The following is a 23051-nucleotide window of genomic DNA, read 5'->3' as shown; positions in this document are numbered from 1 at the left end:
AAAAAAAAAAATTAGCTGGGCATAGTGGTGCACGCCTGTAATCCTAGCTACTCAGGAGGCTGAAGCAGGGGAATTGCTTGAACCTGGGAGGTGGAAGTTGCCGTGAATTGAGATCGTGCCTCTGCCTTCCAGTCTGAATGACAGAGTGAGACTCTATCTCAGAAAAAAACAAAACAAAACAAAACAAAAAACTTGAATAGAACAGGACCACTCCCTGAGTGTTCCAAGTATTGGTTTTTAGTTTTATTCTGTTTCAGTTACACTTAACTAAGATTTTGTAGTCTTATCCACAAAGATAAGATAAGTAACTGTTACTTTACTTACCCCCCACACCTAGCTAATTTTTGTTATTGTACTTCTTTTATTAGATGAAGAAACTAAAGCACAGCAAGGTGAAATAGCTTGTGTAAGGTCACACAGCTAGTAAGAGGTAGCTCCTGGATTTGAACCTAGCCAATTTGCTTTCAGAGCCTTTCTTAGGATCCAGGGCCAGAGAGACTGAATACCTTACCTTGTTAATACCTTATTGAAATGGAACTACATTATATTCATGGTGATCCTAATTTATTGACTTAACTCTAACCTTTGCTATATTTTTTACCTGTCTGGACCTTAATCCTCTGTGCTGTTTATTTGTCTTCATTTGTTGTTACTGCAAGTTCACATTCATATGGCAGCCATGAAATTCATACTATTATCAATATATTGTTTCATCAATAAAAGGTGAATGTACCAACATACAAACTTCAATGTTTTCTACTTTTATTTATTTGAATGCACTAGTGGATCCTAGATTAATCCTTTGAGGGAGAGAGCTTACCTTAAAATAATACAAAAGTATATCCTAATAGTATATGTGAGATTCAAGTTCTGATATTTTTGAAAAATTAAATATCTTTGCAGTGGAATGAATATGGTAGAAAATGTCTAATTCTTGTTCAGTGGAAATTTGGCCTTCCTAATTAATAGTATTTACTGATACTTGTATATTCTTTGTTTCTCCTACCCTGAATTTCATTTTTTAGTTTTTCATGTATTTGCAAGTTGAAAATTGATTCAAATTAGGACTTTTATGCATTATTGTAGAATTTAATTTCACACATTATAGATTTTGAAATTTATTGTAATCTTGGCTCAGAACTATTGTTCCGAGTCGCAGTGTAATACAGTCTGCTGGTTGAATCTAATTAAGGTGTCGTATCACTTGCATGCAGTATGTATCTTTGCCTAGAATGTTCTAAAATTCCTCACTTGGGAATAACACTTTCCTCAGTTCTTGGTTTGATTGAAAAACCCAGCAATATTTGACGCACCGTGTGTAACTCTTGTTTAAAAGGCAGACTTCGTTTATCTTTTGCATTTGTTGACTATTTTAACCAAAATGCTCAACTGCAATTTCCAGCATGATTACTAATGGCTTGAATATTAATCTTATTAATGTCACCTATATTCATTTGTCGTCACTGCATTCAAAGACAAGCACGATTGTACTCCAGCTGTGGTATACAAATATTAGGGAAGTATAAATAACTTAGCAATTGAAAATTGAGTAGCTTGAAAATAAAATTGCTGCCTAACAATTATAATTTATAATTTTAAAGAAAATGAGCAAGTTGTCTCTTTATGAAATTGTATTTTTACAATTACAGAGTTGACTATAGCATTATGATTATGTATTGGAGAGATGGCCTGCCTCTTTTAGAACAGTGTGAAAAGCAAACAATTTCAAGCCACTGGAATTCCCAGGATTATTTTGCTTTGTCCATAGATCTTTTCTCCCCGTCTTCACTTGGATTCTTCCACTGTTATCTGTTTCTTGCTCTTATTTGCAAGGTAATTGTCCCTTAAATAAACAAACACAAATTCTTTAAAGAATAGCAGAAACAAGGGTCCTATCTCTGACCCTTTTTTGCTCTGTAACAGTGTTTCTCAACATTAACACCGTTGGTGTTGGAACCACATAATTCGTTGTTGTAGGGGACTGTCATGCATTATAGGATGGTTAGCAGCCTCCATGACCTTTATCCACTAATTGCTAGGGGTAATATCCACGTAGTGACAATTTAGAATGTTTCCGTACACTACCAGATGTCCCCTTGTAGGACAAATCATCCCCAGTGCCCTACAATATTGAACAAGTACTTAATCTCCCTGGCTGAGACTTGGTTTCTCCATTTGTATAATGTGGTTAATAGTCCCTACCTACTATACAGGGTAAAATATATGTACAAGTGTTCTGTGCATTTTAAAGCATGGTGTACAAATAAGAGATTGGGTTAAGCCTGGCAGCAGAGCTCGTTTCTGAACTCTATTTTGGCCAGTATTTCAGCACAGAGAATGAAGTTGAGAATGTCAGGACATGGTAATGAGTCAGAAGCCTTATGACCCACTTGTGAGTGATACTCTACAGAGGTGTTCTGCCCAAATAGGGGAAGTGGATGGGTACATTTCAGGAGGTGATGTGAACAGGGCTTGACTAGACGATGTGTACCTTACCAGACAATCCTGAGATTCTGAGATAGCTGCAGTGGGGCAGTGCTCCATTGGGAAGGCCTGTGACATTCCTCAGAATGCCTTTAGCCTTTCTTGCTGCACCGAGTATTTAACACTTTTGGATACATGGCTTTTGGCCAATGTGCCCATCTCTGGCCCTCAGAAAAGGAATACTACTTTTTTGAGTATTCCTATCTCCTCCTATTTATTTCAGATTCAACACATATTTATTGTCTCTTACGTGCAAGGCAGTATGCCAAGTGCTTTTACATACATTGTCTTGGTTTATAATCCTGTAAGTGGCATTAGTTGTATTACAGATAGTAATAATGGTAGTAATAGTATCATCAGCAGCAGTCAAAGCTAACATTTATCAAGTTCTTACTGTGTTCATGGCACTGTGCTAAGTGCTTTATGTATACTAAATCATTGAATCCTAGCAAAAATTCTATGCAGTAGGTATTGTTGTTATACTTCTTTTTTTTTTTTTTTTTTTTGAGATGGAGTCTCGCTCTCTTGCCCAGGCTGGAGTGCAGTGGCGCGATCTCGGCTCACTGTAACCTCCGCCTCCCGAGTTCAAGTGATTCTTCTGCCTTAGCCTCCCAAGTAGCTGGGACTACAGGCATGCACCACCATACGCAGCTAATTTTTGTTGTTATACTTTTTTTTTTAGATGAAGAAACTAAAGCACGGCAAGGTTAAATAGCTTATATAAGGTCACACAGCTAGTAAGAGGTAGATCCTGGATTTGAACCTAGGCATTTGTCTTCAGAGCCTTTCTTAGGAAATGGGGCCAGAGAGATGGAATACTCTTATAAGCCCATGGAGCCAGTAAGAGGTGGAACTGGGATTCAAATATAATATATGACTCCAATCCATTGCTGTTCCAATGTGCCAAACACCACACTTCTCATTCACTTGTTTTTTTCTGCTGCTTTCTGGATAGGATTGCTTCCATGGTGCCAGCTTATAGCTGGGGAATCTATTAAAAGATACTTTAAGAATTCAAAATAGGTTGATTAAAAGGGGTGATAAAAAGGCAAAGAGGAATTTGGAATCAGTGTGGTAGAGCTCTCTTTAGTACTTTGGTCTGAGTATTTATTTTTACATTTGGTTTCTGTGGAGTACTCCTTTTAGTTAAGAGTACTTTTCAGAATTTAAAGGCATAATGTCTCTTATTACGATAGCTTCAGAATTTAAAGGCATAATGTCTTTTGATTATGATAGATCTGGTTATGGGTCTGTTATTTGTGTGTTGGAGCAGACCACAAAGGGCTGAAACCTGGAATCAGACTTGTCCTTGAGATGGGCAGATGTTGGTGTCGGGGAGGTGATGTGAGGCAGCTAAACCCTCATAGATAGTGTATGAGCTTCCTAGGGTTGTTGTAACAAAGTACTGGAGAGTGATGGGTTAAAACAACAGAAATGGATTCTTGCGCAGTTGGAGGGATACTGTTCAACCCAGTACAGATAGTGTCCAGAGAGTAAGCAGCAAACAGCTTTGCAAACAGCAGAGGGGAGACCACCCAGAGTACAGGGAGTGAAGCTGGCAGAGGACACTCTAGGAGCAGGCTGTGATCAGAGACTCAGACAGCTCATGGCCATTTGATCAGCACATAGGAAGCTCTTTGTTCCAAGCTGATCTCCACTCTCTATGGGACCCTGGCAAGAGAAGCTGAAATATTTGAGGCCGGGCAAATAAGCAGTTTGCCAAGGAAGAGAACAAGGCAAGTCCTCAGGATTGGGATCACGAAAAGCCTGGGTCTCAGGAATAAAGTAAAGCTCAGATATGAAAGTGGGGCCAAGTAGGTCAGGGCTAGTCATGCAGCAACTGTGACTCACTACTGCTGACTCCCAGAGAGCCGGCTAGAGCATCTAAAACCCCTCCTTCCCAGGGATAGGCATGGAGCCCAGGCAGCAGTGAGCCTTCAGGTTGGGGTCTAGTTGGCTGTAGATGAAGCATGGTGGGGAGAAATGAATTCAAGGCTTCATTGCTGTAGTTCAAAAACAAACTTTGAGCAGGGCACAGTGGCTCATGCCTGTAATCTCAGCACTTTGGGAGGCTGAGGCGGGTGGATCACCTGAGGTCAGCAGTTTGAGACCAGCCTGGCCAACATGGTGAGACCCTGTCTTTACTTAAAATGCAAAAATTAGCCAGGCATGATGGTGCACACCTGTAATCCTAGCTACTCAGTAGGCTGAGGCAGAAGAATGGCTTGAACCCGGAAGGCAGAAGTTGCAGTGAGCGAAGATTGTACCATGAGACTCCATCTCAAAAAAAAAAAAATTATGAAGAATAACATTCATCACAGAATTGTTTATGATATAATTAGGAACTGGTCTATGACAAACTCCAGAGGGTCTCCAAAATGAATGAAGGACAAAATGCACTGAATAAGGATTCTAGGTTAGAAATGTAAGTGCAAGTGTGGCAGGCCAGGTCTCACTAATGCAGGCCTCTATTACAACTGTCTCAGCACTGACTGAGCAGCTAGGTTATACATTAAAAGCTGATTGAGCCAGTGCCCTTATACCAAGGCTGGAGTGTAACAAAGAGCCCACCAAGAGTTTTGCCTACGCTTTTCCAGGGCCTTGAAGCATAGCAAGATAACGAAGGAATTCTTATCAGGACCCTTTTAGGATTAAACAAATTATACTGGGGGTCTGAAGAAATTCCCCAGGCCTGCACAAAAAATTTCATTGGAGTCTAAAGGAACTCCCCAAACCTTTATGATTTAGCAGGATACAAGATAAGGGTAATCACCCCAGCACCTAGACCCATTTAGATTAAGTAAACTTACTGAGGCTCCAGAAGGTCTTCGGGACTCAGACCTTAGTTATAGCTTAAAATAAGTTAATCACTTATGTTTTCAGATAAATACACACTTACATGTAGACATATAGCTTAGAAGATATATAAGCTCTGGAAAACTTGGTAATTTTGAGTTGGTCTGGCGATAATTTCCAGGCCTTTTCCCTGTGGCTGGTTACAGAGATAAAAATTCTTCCTCCGCAGTTCATCTACATCTTGTCATTGGGCCACAAGAAATAGCAGCCCAAGAGGCTGGGCGAGGTGGCTTACGGCTGTAATCCCAGCGTTTTGGGAGGCTGAGGTGGGCGGATCACCTGAGGTCAGGAGTTTGAGACCAGCCTGACCAACATGGCAAAACCCCATCTCTACTAAAAATACAAAAAATTAACCAGGTGTAGTGGCAGGCACCTGTAATCCCAGCTACTCTGGAGGCTGAGACAGGAGAATTGCTTGAACCCAGGAGGCGAAGGCTGATCGCACCATTGCACTCCAGCCTGGGCAACAAGAGTGAAACTCCATCTCCAGAAAAAAAAAACAAAAAACAAAAGAAAAGAAGTAGCAGCCCGACCCTCAGTTTAGTCTGGGAACACAAGGGAGACAAGGACAATCACAAGCACGCGCGCGCACACACACACACGCCAACTGTAAATGAATGCGGCTAGAAGGATGGAGGCAGGTAGGTGAGGAAGCCATTGACTTGTACTGGCATTGGGGTTCTCTGTTCTTATGAACTGTGTAGGATATAATTCTTACAGAATCAGTCCACCTTAAAGGTGAAGGAGAAAATAGACAGGTATGGATCACTCAGAGTCCTAAGATGGTAAGGCAGGCTGGCTTTTGATTATGTTAAAGAAATAATCAAAGTCCCGGAGAAGCATTGTCAAACAATGAATCTAAAAAGAAAGGGTCAAAAATCAACCTCTCTGATGAGAGTAGACACACTGACCTATGAGTGTTTCCTAGGAAGAACAGTAGCTTTCATTTTACAAATGCCTTTTAATATTATTTTATTATATTTTTTTTATTCCCTTTATCTAAAGCACTCAATATTACCCAGAGAGCCCTTTTTTTTTTTTTTTTTTGAGACAAGAGTCGCTCTCTTGTTGCCCAGGCTGGAGTGCAATGGCGTGATCTCGGCTCACTGCAACCTCCGCCTCCCAGCTTCAAGCAATTCTCCTATCTCAGCCTCCTGAGTAGCTAGGAATTATAGGTGCCTGCCACCACACCTGGCTAATTTTGTATTTTTAGTAGAGACGGGGTTTCTCCATGTTGGTCAGGCTGGTCTCAAACTCCCGACCTCAGGTGATCCACCCGCCTTGGCCTCCCAAAGTGTTGGGATTACAGGCGTGAGCCACAGCGCCCAGCCTGAGAACTCATTCTTATTTATACCTTGCCAGGGCACCTTAACACTTGCCAGAGACAGAAACTAACAAAGTTTTTTTTGTTTGTTTTGTTTTTGAGATGGAGTTTCACTCTTGTTGCCCAGGCTGGAATGCAATGGTGCAATCTCTGCTCACTGCAACCTCCACCTTCTGGGTTCAAGTGATTCTTCTGCCTCAGCCTCCCAAATAGGTGGGATTACAGACATGGGCCACCATGCCTGGCTAATTTTTTGTGTTTAGTAGAGACAAGGTTTCACCATGTTGGTTGGGCTTGTCTCAAACTCCTGACCTTGGCTTTCCAAAGTGTTGGCATTACAGACATGAGCCACTGTGCCCGGCTCAGAGTTTGTTTTTGAATTATAGCAATGAAACTTTGAATTTATTTTTACTTACCAAGCCTCAGGTACGGCCAACTGGATCCCAACCTGAAGGCTCACTGCTGCCTGGGCTCCATGCCTGTCCCTGGGAAGGGGGGGTTTTAGATGCTCTAGCCGACTCTCTGGAAGTCAGCAGTAGTCTGACAGTTGCCTGTGACCTTTGGAAAAGGCTTTTTCTCAATTTTTTGTTAACTTTGTTAATGATTTTTTTTTTTTTTTTGAGACGGAGTCTCGCTCTATTGGCAGGCTGGAGTGCAGTGGTATGATCTTGGCTCGCTGCAACCTCCACCTCCCGGATTCAAGCAATTCTGCCTCAGCCTCCCGAGTAGCTGGGACTACAGGTGTGTGCCACCACGCCCGGCTAATTTTTGTATTTTTAGTAGAGACAGGGTTTCACCATATTGACCAGGATGGTCTTGATCTCTTGACCACCTCTTGATCCACCCACCTCGGCCTCCCAAAGTGCTGGGATTACAGGCATGAGCCACCATGCCCGGCCAATGATGTTTTGTTATACAGAAATATCAAATGTTAATTTTGTCATATATTATTCTTTATCGTGGTTGGCTTTGCTGTCATGTCTAGAAAGATTATAAAAATAATCACTCATGCTTTCTTTAAGTACTCTTATGGTTTTGTTTTGTATTTCCCTTTTTTTTTTGAGACAGAGTCTTGTTCTGTCGCCCAGGCTAGAGTGCTGCAGTGGCGCAATCTCAGCTCACTGCAACCTCTGCCTCCTGGGTTCGAGCAATTCTCTTGCCTCAGCCTCCCGAGTAGGTGGGACTACAGGTGCCTGCCACCACGCCCAGCTAATTTTTGTATTTTTAGTAGAGACGAGGTTTCCCTTTGTTAGCCAGGATGGTCTGGAACTCCTGACCTCGTGATCCACCTGCCTTGGCCTCCGAAAGTGCTGGGATTATAGTTGTGAGCCACCGTGCCCAGCCTGGTTTTGTATTTTCATTTAATCTGGGTGGAATTAATTTTGGTGTGTTCTGTGAGTTACAGTTCAATCAATTTTTCTCAAATAACCTGTTATCTTAGCATCATTAAACAATGTGATTTCTGCTGTGAGAAACTATAGTATTGCTTCCTCTGAATTGGGAAAGAGGATGTGTGTGGCAGGTTTATAAGAGATATTCTGTCATGTGTTAGTATTTAGCCAAGTCCCTGATCTTGTCTTTGATGACTTGCTGGCCATAATTTCTGAGTATACTAGGTTGTATACATTTGCCTTCTTAGTCTCTTTTAGTCCTAAAAGAGGTATTTAACTTAGAAAGTGGCTTTCACTAGTTTTCCTCAAAGATTGTAAATTCTGTTTTGTGGATGACCTGTTTTTAACCATAGCCTATGTCCTGTCACCAAGTATGCTTTTCTGCTGCTTCATTTTGTCAACTGATAATCGCTCTGAGATTATAGACTAATACTTGTTTCAGCAGTACAAAAATGGACTACAGTGTTTACTTGCTGTCCCTTTAATACTACAGATTCCAAAGCCGTATTACATTTATGTTTTCTGCGGTTACGTTCTTTGTGCTCTAGCCCTTCTCTGATATGTGGGTAATTTAGAGGCAATGATAGTATTTAATATGCTCGATTTTGTTCTTTGATTTTTTTATTTTATTTTATTTTTTTCTGAGATGGAGTCTCGCTCTGTCACCCAGGTTGGAGTACAGAGGCGCGATCTTGGCTCACTGCATCCTCCGCCTCCCGGGTTCAAGTGATTCTCCTGCCTCAGCCTCCTGAGTAGCTGGGATTACAGGCGCTTGCCACCACGATTGGCTAATTTTTGTATTTTTAGTGGAGACAGAGTTTCACCACGTTGGCCAGACTGGTCTTGAACTCCTGACTTCAGGTGATCTGCCTGCCTTGACCTCCCAAAGTGCTGGGATTGCAGGTGTGAGCCACCACGCCCAGCCAAGAAATTGATTTTTTTTTAGTTAATAATGTTTACCAAGTATTGTAGTTGGGAGAAGTCTTCAAGCTTAAAAGTAAACCTCCAGCATGTTGTTACCTAAGGAATTTGTGTCAAGGCTGATTGAACCTGAGCCTCTTAAATGTTTTGTTTTTTGTAGAGAGGAAAATATGATGTTCCCAAGTGGCTCTCTCCCAGTAGCATTCTGCTTCTTCAACAAATGCTACAGGTAAACTTTATTTTTAAATAATAGAAGTCTATTGTAATTGTTTGGTTCAACTTTTAAGATATCTGTGGTGCTACATCATTTCCTATTAGCTTGAAAAAAATCCCACTCATATCTACCTTGAAAATATCCTCTATTAGATCCTTTCTTAATTATGTTGTAAACCTAATTTGTTTTAGACACCTACCATATGTCGTAGCTGGTGTGGTTTTTCTTACTTTTTTTTGAGCATTGTCTGTTTGCTCTAGCTCTTGTTCCACTCTCTTAATCCCAAAGTATTAATTGATTGATTGATTGATTGATGGAGATAGAGTGTCACTCCTTAGAAGACCCCCAGGCTGGAGTGCAGTGGCACGATCTTGGCTCACTGCAACCTTTGCCTTCTGGGTTCAAGCTATTCTTCTGCTTCTGCCTTCCAAGTAGGTGGGATTACAGGCGTGAACCACCTTGCCTAGCTAATCTTTGTATTTTTAGTAGAGATGGAGTTTTGCCATGTTGGCCAAGCTGGTCTTGAACTCCTGACCTCAAGGTATCTGCCTGCCTCAGCCTGCCAAAATGCTGGGATTACAAGCATGAGCCACCATACCTGGCCCCAACTGTTTTTTTTTGTTTTTTGTTTTTTTGAGATGGAGTCTCCCTCTGTTGCCCAGGCTGGAGTGCAGTAGCGTGATTTTGGCTCACTGCAAACTTTGCCTCCCAGGTTCAAGTAATTTTCCTGCCTCAGTCTCCTGAGTAGCTAGTACTACAGGCGTGTGCCACCATGCCTGGCTAGTTTTTGTATTTTTAGTAGAGACAAGTTTCGCCACGTTAGCCAGGCTGGTCTCGAACTCCTGACCTCACGTTTTCTGCCTACCTCGGACTCTCAAAATTCAAAGTGCTAGGATTACAGGTATGAGCCACTGGCTTTTTGTTGTTGTTGTTGTTTGTTTGTTTTTGATACAGAGTTTTGCTTTGTTGCTCAGGCTGGAGTGCAATGGTGCGATCTCAGCTCACCGCAACCTCCGCTTCCTGGGTTCCCAGGTTCAAGCGATTCTTGTACCTCAGCCTCCCAAGTAGCTGGGATTACAGGCGTGTGCCACCATGCCTGGCCAGTTTTTGTACTTTTAGTAGAGATGGGGTTTCACCATGTTGTCCAGGCTGGTCTTGAACTCCTGACCTCAGGTGATCCGCCCGCCTTGGCCTCCCTAAGTACTGGGATTACAGGTGTGAGCCACCATGCCCAGCCTGGCCTCTTTAAAAAAAAAAAAAAAAAATTTATAGACAGGGTTTTACTCTGTCACCCAGGCTGGAGTCCAGTGGTATGATCTTGGCTCACTACAGCCTCGACCCCCAGGCTCAAATGGTCCTTCTACTTCAGCCTCCCGAGCAGCTGAGACCACTGGTACACACCATCACACCTGACTAATTTTTTGTGTTCTTTCTTTAGTTTTCTTTTTTTTGGTTGTTTTTAAATTTTATTTATCATTTCATTCCTTATAATTACTTTCAGCAAACCATATATTTTTTGTAGAGATGGGGTTTCGCTCTGTTGCCCAGGCTGGTTTTTAACTCCTGAGCTCAAGCGATCTGCCTGCCTCGATCTCCGAAAGTGCTGGGATTACAGGTATGAGCCACGGCGTCCCGCCTGTTCCCAACTCTTGCACATTAAGTATGCTAGTAGATAATATATGCTTGAATATTAATTAATGTTTATTTAATTAATTAAAGATAATAAATGCTTGAATGAGTTGATGTGCTATTGAATGGGCCCTGTTACCTAGTGCAGTGGTTCTCAAACTTCAGCAGATATCAAAATTACCCCAGGCTTGTTAAAATACAGATTGCTGAACTCCAGCCCCAGAGTGTGTAATTCAATAGATTTGGGGCAGGACTGAAATTTTGCATTTCTAACAAGCTCCCAGAAGATGCTTATGCTGCAGGTCTTGGGGCCACACTTTGAGAACCACAGTTTTAGTGGAATGAGCCTCTGAGGGTGAAAGATAGGAGTGCTGAAGCCTAGGTAAGCACTCTACCAATTAATCAATGTATCACCTAGTCTGATCTATAAAATGGGGGTTCTGAGCCTGGCCTCACTGCTATGTAGTAGTCTGAGGACGAAGTGAGATTGATAGGAAACACTTTGAAAATCTGAGTATCTTATTAGTGCAATTTTTTTTTCATTATGTATTCAGAATATCTTCTGTTTTTTTCATCTATTAAGTCATCTCCATCTTTTATTCAAAATTTACCTCAGACTTACTCACCTTGATTAAGTAGGGCCAGACCACCAAATCTCCGTAATGAGATTGAAAATGCCTTACTCTTTCTTCTAGACTCCAAAAAAACCTTAAATCTTTGTTGATTAATTTTTCTCTCCTTACATTTGAAAATTACAAATGGAAAGGTGTGCTTTTCAACTTGTTCTGTGTGATTGTAAGCTCATTGGAGGTAGAGATTGCATATTTAGTATGAATGCCCTGCATTGTGGCTGCTTGAATGTTAAATTGGTGAATATTTCCCGTGAATAGGTTTTCCAGCAAAAGACTATTACATCATACAATAGATTGACTGAACTTCATGAATAATGTCCATACCAATGAAGTTCATGTTTGTTAAACATTTATCTTCTAAGCCTGTGTTATTTGCTATAGTTTTCTTGCCTCTGTTGCCTTTTTAAAAGAATTTATTCCAAGGCCATTTTAAGGTCTTTGACAGCATTTTTGTGATGATAAAGTTTACATCTGTTCTGGTGCATTTTTAGTTCTCAGGAGAAAAGGTGTTCTATGTTCTGTATTTGAAATGTTAATCTCTAACTACTTTTTAATGGCCACTAGGTGGACCCAAAGAAACGGATTTCTATGAAAAATCTATTGAACCATCCCTGGATCATGCAAGATTACAACTATCCTGTTGAGTGGCAAAGCAAGAATCCTGTAAGTAAAATGAAATCCAGTAGAATTTTTTTTTTTTTTTTTAACTTTGTGTGGTCTTTGGGTGAATTCAGAACCTACAATGATGTGGTCTAAATATACAAGAAAATATATTTTGTAGACTTACTAATCAGATTGGTGTTTGGGAGACTTGACACCTAATAGACAGTGGTTCCTTGACCCCATCTGCAAATGAGAATTACCTGGGACCTTAAAAAGAAATGCCTGCTCCCCATCCGAGAACACTTAATGGGAGTTTTTAAAAGCTCCCTGGTGTTTCTCATGTGCAGTCAGTCACGGTGCTCTGGGAATCTTGGGCAAGTTACTTAACTTTGCAGAGCCTATTTATTCATCTGTAAAAAGTAGGTTAAACCACTTCTACTTCCCAGAGAAGTTATGAGGGTACAATAGTTCTCAAACTTTTTAGTTTGAGGACCCCTTTATACTCTTAATATTTATTTATTCATTAAAAAATAACACAACTATTATATATTAACACAAATATTTTTATGAAGAATAACCATTTACAAAATACATTTAGCAAAAAGAATGACATTGTTTTACAACTTTGCAAATTTCTTTAAAGTCTAGCTTAATAGAAGACACCTGTATACCCACGTGCTTCTGTGTTCAGTCTGTTTTGATAGGTTTTGATTGAAGCCAAGGAATAAAATGCAGCCTCACACAGATATGTAATAGGAAAAGGAAGAAAAATTTTAATAGCCTTTCAGACAGTTTCTGATATCCCATTAAAACTTGAAAAGTGGTAGTTTCTTAAAGGGTAATTGCATGTGGAATCTGAAGCCATATCAATGACATTTTGTACTCCATAAAATCCATTGTTCTGTCCATTGGATCTTTTCCCCACATAACGTGATGCATTGGTTATTTGGAAAACACTGGTTCGCTGAGTTATGCAATCTTCCAAACGTTAACAGATTTCATTATACAACATTAAATCACATTCCTTAAAATCACTACTGATCTCAGTAGAAAAGTCTTTTAACTATTGGAAAGCACTGAAGATCATAGTGGCAAATAAAAGTTTTCTAAATTCTAATTTTTGCTTCAAAGTTCAAATTCTGTCATTGACAACAAATGTGTCATTTTCCTTGAACTGACAAGTTCCCTTGGTTCATTTTTGAGAAAATGTCTGCTAAACATTTAAGTCTAAACTATAGTTGGTCAGTGTTCTTTCTCGTCAAAATGGTTTTCCTTGAAAAAAACGGCTAATTAGGCCAGGCATGGTAGCTTGCGCCTGTAATCCCAGCACTTTGGGAGGCTGAGGCAGGCATATTACTTTAGGTCAGGAGTTCCAAACCAGCCTGGCCAACATGGTAAAACCCTGTCTTTACTGAAAATGCAAAAAATTAGTTGGCATGGTAGTGCCTATAATCATGCCTATAATCCCAGGTTCTCGGGAGGCTGAGGCAGAAGAATTGCTTGAACCCAGGAGGTAGAGGTTGCAGTGAGCTGAGAGCGCCACCGCACTCCAGCCTTGGGTGACAGAGTGAGACTCTGTTTCAAAAAGACAAGAAAAGAGGCTGGGTGCGGTGGCTCACATCTGTAATCCCAGCACTTTGGGATCCCAGGCAGGCAGATCACGAGGTCAGGAGTTCAAGACCAACCTGACCAATATGATGAAACTCTGTCTCTACTAAAAATACAAAAATTAGCTGGGTGTGGTGGCACACACCTGTAATCCCAGCTACTCAGGAAGCTGAGGCAGGAGAATCGCTTGAACCCCAGAGGAGAGTGAGACTCCATCTCAAAAAGAGAAAGAAAAAAATGACGAATTGAGCTCATAATTCAGTCACACAGGTGCTTTTCCTCAAGACAACTATCATACTTTGGTATGTAGAAGTACATTATGCTACTACCTGTTTAGTCACACAGAATATTAAAAACATGTACTCAAAGTAAAAATGTAACAAAATTAATATCTTTTACTGGTTTATCAAGGAAATTCTTAATTGAAACTGCCTTCTTTTCAAACTATGGGTATATGACAAAGAATACAATATTTTAGTACAGTTTGGTGCCACTGCATTGATTAATACTAAGGTGCCAGCAATTTTATTTATTTAATTTTAATTTTTTATTTTTTTGAGAGGGATTCTCGCTATTATCATCCAGACTGGAGTGCAATGGCACAATCTTGACGATTGCAACCTCCACCTCCCAGTTTCAAGCAATTCTCCTGCCTCAGCCACCCGAGTAGTTGGGATTACAGCCACCTGATACAACGTTTGGCTAATTTTTGCATTTTTAGTAGAGACGGGATTTCACCATGTTGGCCAGGCTGGTCTCGAATTCCTGACCTTGGGTGATCCGCCTGCCTCAGCCTCCCAAAATGCTGAGATTACAGGCATAAGCCACTGCACCCAGCTGCCAGCAATTTTACTTATCACTGCTTTCATACCATCCATACAAATGTCAACACTTTGAAAAATGAAAAATAATATTATAAAAATAGTTTGACCTTGGAGACTCTCAGGCATCTGCAGACCGTGCTTTGAGAACTGGTCTAACATGCATATATGTAAAAAACATAAACAACACCAAATGTTATTTAAGTTTAAACACTTTTAAAAATATTTCTACACTGTTTTTAAAAAATGCTTTTTTTTTTTTTTTTGAGACAGAGTCTTGCTCTGATGCCCAGGGTGGAGTGCAGTGGCGCAATCTCGGCTCACCACAACCTCTGCCTTCTGGGTTCAAGTGATTCTCTTGCCTCAGCCTCCCGAGGAGTTGGGACTACAGGCACGCGCCACCGTGCCCGGCTAATTTGTATATTTTTAGTAGAGATGGGGTTTTTCTGTGTTGGCCAGGCTGGTCTTGAACTCCTGACCTGCCTGCCTCGGCCTCTCAAAGTGCTGGGATTACAGGTGTGAACCACTGTGCTGGGCCTTAAAAATGGTTTTTTTCAAACAAACGGCCACTTGGTAAAAATGCGGATATTACTATAGGACATGGATATTTTGTGTATTAGTTACTGCTGCATTAAGAACTACCCTGAAATTTAGTGGTTAAAAACAATAATTTGGCTGGGTGTGGTGGCTCACACCTATAATCCTAGCACTTTGGGAGGCCAAGGCGGGTGGATCACCTGAGGTCGGGAGTTTGAGACCAGCCTGACGGAGAAACCCCGTTTCTACTAAAAATACAAAATCAGCCTGGCATGGTGGTGCATGCCTGTAATCCCAACTACTCGGGAGGCTGAGGCAGGAGAATCACTTGAACCCGGGAAGCAGAGGTTGCGGTGAACCAAGATCGCGCCATTGCACTCCAGCCTGGGCAACAAGAGCGAAACTCTTCCTCAAAAAATAAATAATAATAAAAAATAATAATAATTTACAATTCTGTGGACCAGACATTTGGACTGGGTTCAGCTGGGCCGTTCTTACGTATGCCTTGCCTGGGGTCATGGCTACAGTCGTCTTGTAACTGGGCTGAATGGTCCAAGCCTCGCTAGAAAGACTGGCTGTTTCCTGGGCCACATGTGTCCATCAGGCTAACCTGGACTTTTTTATATAGCAACTGGATTTCCTTTTCTTTTCTTTTCTTTTTTTTTTTTGAGACCAAGTCTCACTCTGTCACCCAGGCTGGAGGGCAGTGGCGCGATCTCTGCTCACTGCAAGCTCCGCCTCCCAGGTTCAAGCCATTCTCCTGCCTCAGCCCCCCAAGTAGCTGGCACTACAGGCGCCCGCCACCATGCCTGGCTAATTTTTTTTTTTTTTTTTAGTAGAGACGGGGTTTCACTGTGTTAGTCAGGATGGTCTCGATCTCCTGACCTCATTATCCGCCTGCCTCAGCCTCCCAAAGTGCTGGGATTACAGGCGTGAGCCACCGCGCCCGGCCAGCAACTGCATTTCGGAAGAAGAAAGAGGATAAGCCCTAGTATTGTAGCGTTTTTCAAGCCTCTGCTTGCATTGTACTAACTAGTGTCCCACTGACCAAAGCAAGCCATGTGGCAAAGCCCAGAGCCACTATGGAAGCTGTATCTTTCAAGGTTGTACAGTTCTTATTCTCTATTTATAGATAAGGGAACGGAAAAATGAAAAACAACTATTTATGAAATAAATTTAGTGAGAAGAATGGCATTGCTTTACATCTTTGCTGATTTCTTTGAAGTCTTATTAGAAGACACTCGTGCTTCTGCATTCAGCCTGTTTTGTTAACGTCGTTTTGATTGAAACAAACGAAGAAAATACAGCCTCACACAGATATGTAATTAGAAAAAAGAGAAGTATATTAATAGTGTTTCCAGATAATTGGGGATATTCTCTGATATCTCACCAAAACCTTTTCAGTGGACTAGGACATGTGCATGAATCAACAGAATAGCTTAGAAGTGTGTCTCAGATATGCCAAAGCGTAGAATTGGTGGATCTGTGGGGTATTTGCTTTCTGGAATAATCACACCAATGTAAATATCCTTCCCAGTAGCCAGCTCATCTTGGAAAGAAAGACTATACTTGTTCCAGGCCCCTTCCCACTATTCTGCCCACTGTTAATGGGCCATGTGGCCTGAGCTGAAATCACTCCTGATTCTCCTATGATTGTTAACTCCTAAAACTTCTCTTATCCAAATTTCCCCTGGCCCTACGTGACATCTTTAATATCTATTGAGCAAATACAACATAATTCTAACAGCAACCATACCAAGATCCTAAGAATAGTAGAATGTGCAAGCATCTGAGCAGTGTAGCAGCAGAACCAGGGAAGCTATGATGTGCCCCTTGTGAGGTGGAGAGAGTGGGTGGTGCAAATGCCTGTGTTCAGCCATTGGGGGTCATCATTTCTCCATGTGTGGAGGGCTTTGCACATCTTCTCAGCCATGATCCTAATAGGATAGAATACATTACTGTTTGTGTTAGATGCCAAAATGAAGAAAGTCTCTACTTTCTACAGCCCCAATATTTTTTTTATTTGGGACACAGTATAAAGTAAAATATATAAAGTTTTGAGTGTTCCAAAAGAGTCTACCGTTTCCCCTACATGTTTTTTTTTTTTTTTGAAAATAGAGTTTCGTTCTTGTTGCCCAGTGACGTGATCTCAGCTCACCGCAACCTCCGCCTCCTGGGTTCAAGCGATTCTCCTGCCTTAGCCTTCCAAGTAGCTGGGATTACAGGCATGCACCACCATGCCCGGCTAATTTTGTATTTTTAGTACAGACGGGGGTGTATCCATGTTGGTCAGGCTGGTCTTTAACTCCTGACCTTAGGTGATCCGCCGATCTCGGCCTCCCAAAGTTCTGGGGTTACAGATGTGAGCCACCACGCCTGGCCTCCCTTACATCTTAACATAATAATTGCTACTATTTATTGAGCACGTAGAGTAGAATAGTGTACTATTATAGTAAGGGCTCTCTGTATATTATACTGTGGTATAATATAGGTAGAACTCTTAGGATAGTACCTTTAAGAGTCAGGTACTACCCTGTGGGCTTTATGTTTTTTAACTCCTTTAATCCATTTAATCTGTACACCAACCCTCCGAAGTAGGTACTATTATTGCCCCCTTTTGCAGATGAGGCAACTGAGACACAGAATCATTAAGTAACTCGCCCAAGGTCAAACAATGAGTAAGTGTAGAACCAGGATTTGAACCCACACTGAAGGGTTCTGGAATGGAATGGATCTGATAGACTAGCTGATTCAAGCTTAGGGCCCACATCCTGTGTATTTGCAGCCAGCATTGTTTATCTGGTTTCTATTGAAGTAGCTACTGGAGCAGAGTGATGGAGAGGTGGCATTGTGTTATGGTAGAAAAACCTGGGGCTAGGAGTGAAAAATGCCAGTCTTGGGCAGATCACAGTAACTTTTCTGAGTCTTCATTTTATCACCTCTAATATGGGTATTCTAATGTCAATCTGTGCATGTTTGGGTCATGTTTTGCCATTTATAGAGTACCTTTACATGTTGTATCATTAATCTCTTTTGCCTGCCTTGCAGAGCTGTTACAAGATCAAATGAATTATATACAGGAGAGGCATAATGGATTGTTGTTGCTTTTTGAAGGATTTGCTTTTCTCTTTCAGTATTGTGTTTCATCAAGAGTGAACTATTTAAAAAATTCAGATTTCCTTGAATATTTAAGGTATAGATGCTGTCTGTTCTGTAACTCTATGCATGATCTCCTCCTACCATTTTCATACATAGTTCTGGTACCCAAGTATTGTATCAAATAGAAGTTATAGTCAGTTCCATTTTCTGCCTTAGTGAACAGGAAATGTAGTAGGCACGGATAATCCAAAATAATTGGCTAGCTTTTGGGGTGCAGTTTTGTACTTAATTTGAGTATGTATGGCTGAGAATTCAGAGCACTTTAAGTATTGATCCTCTTTGGAAAACACAGCTTGAGATTAATCATGTTTTTCAGACCCTTGGTATCTTTTCTACCCCACTTGTTTCATTGTTTCCAGTTCAGGAGCCCAGCAGAGATGGTAGCACCTCCTTCCTCTGTCTCCTGCCTTTCTCACACATATGCCTTGTGGTAAAGGTACAGGCAGGAGGCTGGGGGAGAGAGGGGTTCTTTTACAGTTAAAAAAAATTTTTTTTTAAACTTAAGATGATGGAGGGAACCTCAAAAATTTATTTTCTTTCTTGAGCAGTGTTGACATCAACAAGAAGATAACAGATATTGAGGTGTCTAGGCTTCTGAGGTTGAGACCATCTTGAGGGGGAAATCTACAGTTCTAGGAGCAGTCACAGTCAAAGCAGCACAATGAAAACTTATTCTTAGCACTTTGGACTTTCACACTACCACTAGTATAAACCTTTGTGGTCTCTACTTTGTCTGTAACCCATGAGGTTGTGCTTGTACCAGTCAATAATGCAAGGCTGTCTCAGTCTGTTTGAGCTGCTATGACAAAATACCATAAACTGAGTGGCTTAGAGAGAACAGAAATTTATTTCTCACAGTTCTGGAGGTTGGGAAGTTCAAGATCAAGTCATCATAGAGCTACAGTTCTGAAGGGTAAAAATAAAGAAAAAAAAGATCAAGGCACCAGCAGATTTGGTGTTTGATGAGGTCCCACTTTCCGGTTCATAGAATGGTTCTTTCTTGCTGTGTCCTCACATGATGGAAGGGGACAATGGGGAAAGGCCTCTGGAGCCCCTTTCCTTCCCTTTCCCTTTCCCTTTCCTTTCCCCTTTCCTTTCCTCTTTCCTTTCCTCTCCTTTCCTTTCCTCTTTCCTTTCCTTTCTTCTTTCCTTTTCTTTCTTTTCTTTCTCCTTCTGAGATAGGGTCTCATGCTTTTACCCGGACTGGAGTGCAGTGACTTAATCATACGTCACTGTAACCTTGAACTCTTGGGCTCAAGTGATCCTCCCACCTCAGCCTCCTGAGTAGTTAGGACTGTGAGCCATTGCACCTGGCTAATTTTTGAATATTTTTTTGTAGTAACGGGATCTTGCCGTATTGCCCGGGCCAGTCTCCAACTCCTGGCTTCAAGTGATCCTCCCACCTCAGCCTCCCAGCGCCCTGGGATTACAGGCATGAACCATTGTACTTTGACCTGGGGCCTCTTTTATAAGGGTACTAACCCCATTTATGAGGGCAGAGCCCACTCATGACCTACTCACCTCCCAAAGGCCCAACCTCCTAATACTATTACACTAGTGATTAGGTTTCAGCATATGAATTGAGGAGAGAAATTTATCTTTACTGTTTCTTTTCATGATGGCAGCCTTACTTTCTCTTGAGCTTTTTGTTACAAGTGTGATGTTCAAAACAAGGGAAGCTCATGATATTGCCCTGCTTTGTGCTGGGCAGACCTCTCTTTCATGTTATGTTTGGTTCTGAATACCTCACTTCGATGTATAGTATCAACCTAGAGTGTGATCTAAAGAAAGGGCCAGAATAGTAAGGGGAGTTAATCAATAAAGTGGAGGTTGGCAGAACTAGAAATCAGAAGACTTGCAGAGGAAAGGTTGCTTATAATAGGAATACTCAAATTTCTGAAAGGCTCTTCTATCATAGAGGAAATAGAATTATGACTGTTAGTGAAAATAACCATTTTTTGAGGGCCTACTCTGTTGAGATGTTGTACTAGGCACTTGCTCTATGTTGCATATATTGCAGGGCACGTACCATCTCTCTCTAACAGATGATGAAACTGAGACTCAGAGGTATAGTCATGTTCAAGGCCAAATGGTTATTAGTCCTGTTGCAGTTAAAACTAAGGGCTGTCTAATTCCAAAGCCTGTTAGCCATCAGGTTGTACCAATTCCCAGTGGACAGAGATCACAGGGAGACAGACCTCAGGCAGCAGGAGGGAGATGCTAACCATTCCAGCTGTTCTGTGTACACTTTAGAGGAGGCCTTTAAGCAGAACGTAAAGCATCCCTCACTTGGGCTGCCATAAAGAGAGTTTTTTTTTTGAAATGGAGTTTTGCTGTTGTTGCCTAGCCTGGAGTGCAATGGTTTGATCTCAGCTCCCCACAACCTCCGCCTCCCGGGTTCAAGTGATTCTCTTGCCTCAGCCTCCCGAGTAGCTGGGATTACAGGCATGTGCCACCACACCTGGCTAATTTTGTATTTTTAGTCGAGATGGGGTTTCTCCATGTTGATCAGGCTGGTCTTGAACTCCTGACCTCAGATGATCCACCCACCTCGGCCTCCCCAAGTGCTGGGATTACAGGCGTGAGCCACCGCACCTGGCCTAAGAGAGTTTGTATGTTGGAAAGATGAACTTTGAAGTTATATTCCTTTGCTTCTCTTCCCGTGTAATCTTCTGGGCTCCCTTCCAGGTCCAGGCCAAGCTATTCCTGCCTTTTTGTTCTCAGTGATCCTTGTTTGGTTCTGAGAACCCATTTCCGGCCCTACCTTTAGTGAGGTACCATCATGTAGGGATTATTTGGATAATTTCTGTCCTTAAGCAAAATGAATTTTGTGTAGAGGCTTTTACTTATTCTTTTTTAAAGTTGTAGTTCAGCATAATAATGATTATGTGGCATCTATGGCACTGTCGTAAAGGTTCCTTGAATTGTGCTAAACGTAAATATAATGAGAGGTACCCTGTGCTCTACAAGTCTGAATCTTTTACCAGTCTGTTGTATAACCACTGATTTTAGATGCCTAGGTGGCTGCTCTTTGATGAAAATACCAACGCAGAGGCCGGGCGCAGTGGCTCAAGCCTGTAATCCCAGCACTTTGGGAGGCCAAGACAGGCAGATCACGAGGTCAGGAGATCGAGACCATCCTGGCTAACACGGTGAAACCCCGTCTCTACTAAAAAATACAAAAACCTAGCCGGGCGAGGTGGCGGGTGCCTGTAGTCCCAGCTACTCGGGAGGCTGAGGCAGGAGAATGGCGTAAACCCGGAAGGCGGAGCTTGCAGTGAGCTGAGATCGTGCCACTGTACTCCAGCCTGGGCGACAGAGCGAGACTCCATCTCAAAAAAAAAAAAGAAAATACCAATGCAGGTCTTGCAGTAGGGAAGGGTGGGGAGATATACAGTCCCTGGGCTGTACAACAGAATTTTTTTTTTTTTTTTTTTTTTGAGACAGTCTCACTCTGTTGCCCAGGCTGGAGTGCAATGGCACAATGTCAGCTCACTGCAGCCTCCGCCTCCTGGGTTCAAGTGATTCTCGTGCCACAGCCTCCCAAGTGGCTGGGATTACAGGCACTCACCACCACGCCCGGCTAATTTTTGTATTTTTATTAGAGATGGGATTTCACATGCTGGCCAGACCAGCCTCAAACTCCTGACCTTAGGTGATCTGCCCACCCCAGCCTCCCAAAATGCTAGGATTACAGGCATGAACTACTGCGCCCAGCATTGTACAACAGAACTTTAACAACAGTTGCTCAGATAATGATGGGGATATAAAGAGCTGGGAAAGAGCTCATCTTGAAATGCTTCCTGGAATATGCTTACATCTTAAAAGATTGTAGAGAATGTTGATTCTTCCCCAAGAAATTGACAAATTCATGTTTTACATAATGATATTTGATTGTATAAAGTAATTATACTGATTTTAAAATGTCAAAACAATGAATATGTTTGTAATTTTTTGTTAATAAAGTGCATAATTTTTTTTTGTAGTTTATTCACCTTGATGATGATTGCGTAACAGAACTTTCTGTACATCACAGAAACAACAGGCAAACAATGGAGGCTTTAATTTCACTGGTAAGAAATACAGCACGGGCTGGGTGCAGCAGCTCACGCCTGTAATCCCAGCACTTTGGGAGGCCGAGGTGGGAGGATCACTTCAGGTCAGGAGTTCGAGACCAGCCTGGCCAGTGTGGTGAAACCCCGTCTCTACTAAAAATACAAAAATTAGCCAGGTGTGGTGGCACGTGCCTGTAATCCTAGCTACTCAGGAGGCTGAGGCACGAGAATCACTTGAACCCAGGAGTCAGAGGTTGCAGTGAGCTGAGATCCCGCCCCTGCACTCCAGCCTGGGCGACAAGAGCTAAACTCCATCTCAAAAAAGAAAAAGAAAAAAAAAATACAGCAATACAGCATGAATTTGAGAGTAATATCTTTTGTTTCATTGTTCTTTATTTTATCAGTACATGAAAAATAGTGTAGCATTTTCAGACCTATGATTTTATTATGGGTACAAATATTGCATTTAAAAATATTTACATATGATTTCCACACAATCCTGATGTGTGCTAGATATTTTCTTTAAAAATGAACACTCCATACTTAAAACATTGATGAAGAAGCATTACAGTGAAAAAATAATTAAGAAACAACTGGCCGGGCGCGGTGACTCAGGCCTGTAATCCCAGCACTTTGGGAGGCCAAGGCGGGTGGATCATGAGGTCAGGAGATGAAGACCATCCTGGCTAACACAGTGAAACCCCATCTCTACTAAATATACAAAAAAATTAGCCGGGCGTTGTGGCGGGCCCCTGTAGTCCCAGCTATTCGGGAGGTTGAGGCAGGAGAATGGCGTGAACCTGGGAGGCGGAGTTTG

The 23051-nt window shown here is 41.7% G+C and overlaps 1 protein-coding gene across 11 annotated transcripts in view; it reads left to right on the top strand.

Moving 5' to 3' along the window:
* The window catches only part of MELK (maternal embryonic leucine zipper kinase), a 122354-nt gene that overhangs the window by 53736 nt on the left and 45567 nt on the right, over positions 1 to 23051 (top strand). For all 11 annotated transcript variants that reach the window (XM_012000592.1, XM_012000586.1, XM_012000589.1 and 8 more), the window contains 3 exons: positions 9137 to 9205; positions 12016 to 12114; positions 22166 to 22252. In XM_012000592.1, coding sequence (XP_011855982.1) covers positions 9137 to 9205; positions 12016 to 12114; positions 22166 to 22252 — 255 coding nt within the window. The remainder of the gene's footprint in view (positions 1 to 9136; positions 9206 to 12015; positions 12115 to 22165; positions 22253 to 23051) is intronic.

Source organism: Mandrillus leucophaeus, unplaced genomic scaffold, assembly GCF_000951045.1.
Source record: "Mandrillus leucophaeus isolate KB7577 unplaced genomic scaffold, Mleu.le_1.0 Scaffold632, whole genome shotgun sequence".
NCBI lineage: Eukaryota > Metazoa > Chordata > Mammalia > Primates > Cercopithecidae > Mandrillus > Mandrillus leucophaeus.
Note: the sequence above shows the minus strand (reverse complement) of the source record. Positions and strands in the feature narration are given on the sequence as shown.